General features: G+C 42.7%; 1 protein-coding gene across 1 annotated transcript in view; it reads right to left on the bottom strand.

Annotated features, from left to right (window-relative positions):
- The window catches only part of LOC107090429 (synaptic vesicle glycoprotein 2B-like), a 51,340-nt gene that overhangs the window by 26,620 nt on the left and 17,500 nt on the right, over window positions 1-7,220 (bottom strand). The window contains exon 4 of the mRNA XM_015383800.1: window positions 484-664. Coding sequence (XP_015239286.1) covers window positions 484-664 — 181 coding nt within the window. The remainder of the gene's footprint in view (window positions 1-483; window positions 665-7,220) is intronic.

The raw sequence follows: 7,220 nt of genomic DNA, 5'->3' as shown, positions 1-7,220 counted from the left end.
TTGATGTTTCCGTGGTTCTGGTCTGTTACATTTTAGTTGGATTTTTGGACTGCCTTTATTCATTAAATCTACAAGTATTCACCTCAGCCTCTCTGCCTCTGCATTTGGGTCCTCCAAACCTCCACCAAGACGTGACAACAGGTACAGGTTGGTTCTTAAGAACGGCAGGTGGATTGATTGGAAATATAAATCTATGAAAGGTCATTTAACTCTTTCAAAGAGGCGGGGGGGAACCTTTAAAACTCAATGTCAACTCAAGGTCATGAAGCAATGTAACCATGGAAACATCTGCATAATGGCAGTAAGTGCAAAGGAATGTCAAAATAATTCATTTTCAGTAAAATCAATTAGCCCTATTTTAGGTCACGATTTTTGAATTATTTATCGACTGATAAACTATGTTTTAGAAACTAGCAGGAACTATGACAAAGGTTTAAAAAGGGAGAAGTGACTTTAACATGTTCTTATGCATGTTGAAGTTACCCGATGCCAGACAGCAGCCTGAAGAAGAGGAAGAAGCCGTAACCCTGAGCAAACGATGACAGGAAGGCAAAGATGCAGTTTATGGCCAACGCCAAGATCAAGCAGCGCCGCCGGCCTACTTTATCAGCCAGACCGCCCCACAGGAAGGCTCCAACCATCATGCTCAGGAAGACCACCAGACCTGCACAGAACAGAGACACACAGAGAGTCACTTAACTTCATATTTTCTCTCAGAATTTAGAAAAAATAAGTTGCAGGATTTGTTTTTCCATCTGTTTCCTAATCTGCTGCTTTGTTTTTATTGATCGCTTACCGCCGTCAGAACCAACGCTTTCCATTAACAACAAAGTGCTCCGACAGAACTCCTAAATGAACTGGACTCGGTTCAATGCTGTTTCTCATCCTGTCAGACAGTCAGTCTGATTGGGCTAATCAAGTCTGAGTCACGTTTGCTCACTCAGCTCTTTATGAAATGTCCGGAGCGCTTTGAGCTGGATGCTGCCAAACACAGACCTGATCGATGCCAGGAGCCATCTGGCTGATGACATTTCACCAGAGTGGGCAGATGGACGTGCAAGAGGGGGGGGGAAACTGACGCTGTGACTCAGCACAAGAATCTGTAGTTATAAAACCTTCATTATATATCTGTTTTCATAGGATGAGGCAGCAGAGAGTTCTTGCAGCTCCCTCCAAGGTCAGCACAGGCAGCATTGATCGGCCAGCCCACTGCTTACTCAGAAACACAGTAGGAGGTAGAAACAGCTCTGGATCGAACCTGGAAGGTGGGTGGACCAAGGAGGCATGGGACAGAGAAGCAGGGAGGAGGAGGAGAAGGAGGAGGTGGAGGAGGAAGGCTGAAGGGGGGCTGTTGGTGGATGAAGCTGCAAAATTTACCTTTAAAGGGATGGAATGAGGTGAAAAAAGTCAAAAACACACTCCTCATTAGTTACAATCTGAGGAGGTGTGTTAGATCATTTATGACATCAGCAGTAGCAAGAAAATCTTATATTTTCACGCAAATGATTGAAGCATCCAGAGTCAGATTCATTCTTCTCATATAAAGAGAATGTTCAGTAAGAAAGAATATAGTTTAAAATAAGATCTGACTTTAATTCCAGGTCACTGAAACCTGATGGCGTGTCAGGATTGTGAAGCTGATCTCTGATTTCTCTCTGCTCTCAGTTTCATTCAGGTGGCAGATCAGGTCTGGAAATGTTTCTGTCATCTTCAAGTACACCTTTTTTTGCAGAACATTAATTGTTTGCCGCAATTGCCGTCATAAAAACAAAACAAGCCGGCCTCCTGTCTGTGGTCACCTACAATTCGGGAGAGGTGCAGCAGAGTGTCTGCGGAGGGGGCGGGGACGTCTTTGCTTTCTGTTTTTTTCTTTCTTTGTTTGTTTTTTTGGATCCTATCAGGATGTTTCAGATCAAACAACAGTTAGCATCTAGCAAATTGAGAAATTTTAAAAACAAGATATTATATTCTGTACGAAAAATTTTCAAACAAGGATTTTATTGAAGTCTATGCAAAACAAAACAGCTGTAAGAGAGTAGTCTCCCTCCTTTGCTAAATTCTGAGTTTTTTAGAGATGAACCACATTGTTTGGTTCAGTTTCGCAAAGTTAGTGCAGAGAAAAACATAGGAAAAAAATGACAGAGAACCTCCCCAAGAGAGGCCAGCCTGCACCTGCTCTGAGAACTCACTGTTGGCTCAGAAAGTCTCAAAAGAACCCCAGACCCAGAACAACTTCTGAAGCTCTACAAGCATCATCTCACCCAGTAAAGGTTGGAGTTCATGATTGGGCAGTGAGAGACAGAGACTGGAATAAAGGAAAAGCATCTCCATGATCCCTGAGACCTCTGGGATAATATTCTGTGGACTGAGGGGAATAAATGTTATTGGAAATGTGCTCAACATGTTTTTTCATGTATTTCTGATGTAAAACTAAGTGTTTCAGAACCAGAACAGCCAAACATGGTGGTGGAAGTATAATGGTCTTGGTCTTTTGAACATAATAACGTCCTGTAACTGATGGAATGAAATGATTTCTGTCTCTGAATTCCTGAGGAAACATTCATCTGTGACCTGAAGCTAAAGAGTATTTGACCCACATGGTCTATAAAAAGTCCATATCTCTGAATCAGGCCAAAAAACTAAACAGAGGCTGTTGACATCCCATAATCTGAGAACGTTAATCAAAATAGAGACTCAATGTATGTTGCTGCAAATACCTTTTTAACAGAATAAAAGACATATGAATTGTAAACATTTGTTCCTGTTTTACTGGATGGAATGGATGTCCAGAAGAAGAGCAGCATCATCTTAATGTTCTAAGATGATGCTGCTTTCCCCACTTTTCGATTTGCCTCCCTATTCTTCTACTCCTTTTCCAGAAACCTTCAGCTTTTGTTTCCTCCCTGATCGTCCTCAGCCTCCATCTCCAGCAACACAAACTATTCAAGCAATGCCTTGCATCATTAAATAAAAGCTCTCTGCTGCACCGACTCTCAGTAACGAGCATAAACACTCAAAGACGACTGCTGCATTTCCCTTTTCCGCACTCCCAACCATCCATCCAGCTGAGTCCCTGCTGCTCATTAGCTAATTAAACTGCAGGAGAAAATTAACAGCTCCCTCTACAAAGCTTTCAGGCTTTAATAACCTCAGAGTCACTCAATTTTCAGTCTTTATTAGATGAGCTCACATCGTAAGAATAGATTTGTTTTTGTTTGCAACAGTAAAACATATGAAGTTTCATTAAGGCTGAATTGTGGTACTCTGATCACACCCATTCACTACCACATACCGAGGTAATTGTCAAGATGTGGTGTTGGCCTGAGGACCCAAATGCAGAGGCAAGTTGGCAGAGGTGAATTTAAGTGGGTTTAATAAGGTTCACAGGAGCTGAGGCAGGAATCAAAAATCCAACAGAAATTACAAACGAACCAGAACCAGGGAGACATCAGGGGAAAACCAAACTCTAGGAGCCCGGGAGAGATGAGGAAAGCAGACGTTTGACGAGGATCCAGCAAACAGGAACTGAAGAGGGAGGCTTTTAAAGGGGACAGAAACAAAGAGAGGGCTAACGAGGGGATTGAAAACAGGTGAGGGCAGAACAGAAAACAGAGCTAGGGAAAGAGGACACAAGAGGGCAGCAGAGGACAACAAATGGAAAACCAAGAAAACAGGAACTAACAAACCAAGACTGTGACAGTAATAATTTCAGGAGGATATGACAAGAGGAACCCAGATATGACGTTTTACTGGCTCCAGCTGAGATTTCCAAAGGCTATTAAATTTAACTCAATTCAGTTCAGTTCATTTATATAGGGCCAATTCACAACACGACATCTCAAAGTACTTCAGAGATAGAATACCCACCGAGCAAAAGTTGGTTGAAAGACATTGAAAAGATGTCATAATATGCATCCAGACATCTACATTTGGTTGAAAAGTGAAGTTGAAAACACGTCTACAGCTGCAATCAATACCTTTGTCATAAACAAAGGCGTTGAAGGCAGCAGCACTGCTGTTATTTCTCTCCAGGATGGTGTCACAACCAAGCAGGAACAGACCATATCAAGATAATACAATGAGAAAAATCAGAGAGAGCATAAAGTAAGAGGTTGAACTAGCAAATATTGCAGAATGGGAGAACAGATATAGAATGAAGCAGAATGAGGAAAAGTGGTCCCTATGTCCTCCAGCAGCCCAAATATCTAGTTGCAGAAATGCAGAAAAAATCTCAGGACAACCAAATCATTTTGGATGAGGCATAATGTATTGTAGAGCCACAATAGGGCCAAGGTAGAGCCTCCTAAATCCCAGGACGAGAGTTGGTTCTATCCAGAGAGACCTTTGCAAAAAGTTAAGGTACTGTGACTTTACCAGTACATTTAAGTACACTGTTTTTAAAAAAGCAGACCAGCAAATCGAATAAATACTTTAAACACCAATACAATACACAAACATAAAGGCAAAACATGGATCACTATAGAGGAACCTGGGAACCCTGCAGAGGTTGCTTTCATCAAGGTTCTGGTTCCTTTTGTCATGATACTGAGCACATATGAAGCAATAAGTAAACAGCTTTCAGCTTAGATCCTTCAAAACTCCAGGAGAAGAAAACCGTAATCCCCCATCTATCTCCGTGATGAATCCTGCCTGTTTCATTAAGTTTGGTGTTGCTGAGCTAAACCACTCTCTGCTCTGCTTCAGTCAGTTGATCAAAGTGAGCAGGTGCACTTGCCTCTCTCCCATTACCCTCATTCCTCCAGCCCAGTACCTGTCTGCCTGGCAGTCTTTGCCAGATTGTTTCCTCCTTGTCTGCATAAGTTTCAACCCAGTGACTGTGTGCTAGCCTGCATTCCTGAGTTCCTGTGCTTGCTCTGTCTTAACTGGATTCTTATCAGCATATAACTCTCTGGTCGGACGCCTCTGCATGTCACCAGTCTATTCTACCTGCCTCCAGCCTGTTCAACACCTGCCATCAGCCTGTCAGCCTGATTGGCATATTAAAAGCTCGACTCCAGCCTGTAAGTCATCATACGTCTTCTAAAAGCCTGACTCCAGCCTGTAAGTCATCATAAGCCTTCTAAAAGCACAGCTCCAGCCTGTAAACGGTCATAGGCCTTCTAAAAGCCTGACTCCAGCCTGTAAGTCATCACATGTCTTCTAAAAGCCCGACTCCAGCCTATAAGTCATCATCCGACTTCTAAAAGCCTGATTCCAGCCTATAAGTCATCACGTCTTCTAAAAGCCCGACTCCAGCCTGTAAGTCATCATCCGACTTCTAAAAGCCTGATTCCAGCCTATAAGTCATCATCTACCTTCTAAAAGCCAGACTCCAGCCTGCAAGCCATCATGCCCCTCAATATGCATTAATGACTCTGATTAAATAAAAACAACACTTCTTTAGCTCATTCTCTACTTGTTATTATGTGTCTTTTTCTCATCTGTAGATTTTTTTATGTCCCTGCTGTCAATCCTGGTGATGTCGATCAGTGAGTCAATGTCTTATTCACTCTTAGCATACAGCTCGATATTATCCATGTAGAGGAGGTGGCGGATAGTTTCTCATTTCTGAGTTGGTATCATTGGCCAGTCTTATTGATTATTTGGCTGAGGGTGTCCAGGCCTATGTAGAACAGCAAGGGTAACAGAAAATCTCCTCGATATATTCCACATTTGATGGAGCTTTTTGCAAAGGGCTTAAAGTTTGTTTCAAGTGTGGTTTTTTCACAGCCCCTTGGAGTTTGCGATGAAGGCTCATAGAGTGCTGTTGACAGCTTCAGGCATTCCAGGATCCATGTGTGGCATTGAGTTGTAGACTTTCTTGTAATCAGCCCAGGCTGTGCACAGGTGTGTTTGCCTGGTTGTACAGTCTCTGGCGATTGTTATGTCAACCAGCAGTTGGTGTTTGGCTCCTCTGGTGTTTTTACCCATACCTCTTTGTGTCTCTGTCATGTGTTCTTCCATGTTCTTTGTCATTGCCATTATGATGCCTGACAGGAGCTTCCATGTTGTGGAGAGACAGTTTATTGGCTGATAGTTGGTTGGGGTTGTCCCCTTCTTGAGGGCTTTCATTATCAGGAATGCTCAACCCCCAGTCAGCCCTTCAGGGTGGGCACCACTCTTCAAAAGCCAGGTCATCTGTGCTGCTAGGCATTCATGGAGATAAGTCAGTTTATTCAGCCAGTAGGTGTGGATCATGTCCAGGCCTGATTTTGTTCAGTTCTTCATACTTGAGAGTCTTTGTTGGAGGTCTGCCATTGTGATGTTGACTGGACCTTGCTCAGACAGATTTGCATGGTCAACTCTTGGGTTGTTTAACCACTTTGCATCATTGTTTTGCAATGCTTCTTTTTCCCAGACACTTTTCCAATATTATTCAAGGACCAGCCTTGGTGGGTTGGCTCGTGTGTTTTTACCCTCCCACTGGGAGAACATCTTAGCTGGTTCATTGGAGAACAGCCTGTTCACTCATCTGGCTTTCATCTCTTTGGTATCCAAGGCTTGGAGTCTTTGCTTGGCAGTTTACAGGGTCTCACAAATGGGCATCTATTTGTATTTCTGCAGCCTTCCTTTGCCAGATTATTCCCTCTGGAGTTCAGACAGTTGGTTTACGTCTTCAATTTTACCTAGATTTTGGCTTCCAATCTCTTCTGAGAGAAGTACATTGGCCACTACAGACGCTCTTGCATTTCCTTGGCCAAGCATCTCAAGGATCTCTAGTGCTGTACTAATTATCAGCTCACTGTTTTTTTTCGATGGTCACATTAGGGATCGTACTTAGTCACATCATCCAGTAGATCATCTGCTAGCCCCTTTGCTAACTTTGCTAGCTGATGTCGGGGTTGACAAGTTCTTGTCTGAGCCATGATCTTATTTCTTAGGTCAGTTGTTCTTGCATCAATGGGCATCAGGGGGACTGATGTTGGAACCCCCATCCGACCTTGTGTCTTGGTCCCCCACTGCTTGCATTTGTTGGATCTCCTGGTACTCTAACTGTGAAACTTAGACTTAGATAACTTTTATTGTATTTTTGCATACATTTTGTACAGCTTTCAGACTGTAAATTAACATTTCCATTCCATGAAGTGCAGCAATGACCAAATGTAACAGTGTGGGAGAAAAAAAAAAAAATGGTGCAAAAACGCATTGATATTGAAGTTCAGAGCATTAATAAATATGATGAAAATATGCAGTATTTCTGGTTTGGTGTTGATGATGTT

Source organism: Cyprinodon variegatus, unplaced genomic scaffold, assembly GCF_000732505.1.
Source record: "Cyprinodon variegatus isolate N-32 unplaced genomic scaffold, C_variegatus-1.0 Scaffold294, whole genome shotgun sequence".
In the NCBI taxonomy this organism is placed as follows: Eukaryota; Metazoa; Chordata; class Actinopteri; order Cyprinodontiformes; family Cyprinodontidae; genus Cyprinodon; species Cyprinodon variegatus.
Note: the sequence above shows the minus strand (reverse complement) of the source record. Positions and strands in the feature narration are given on the sequence as shown.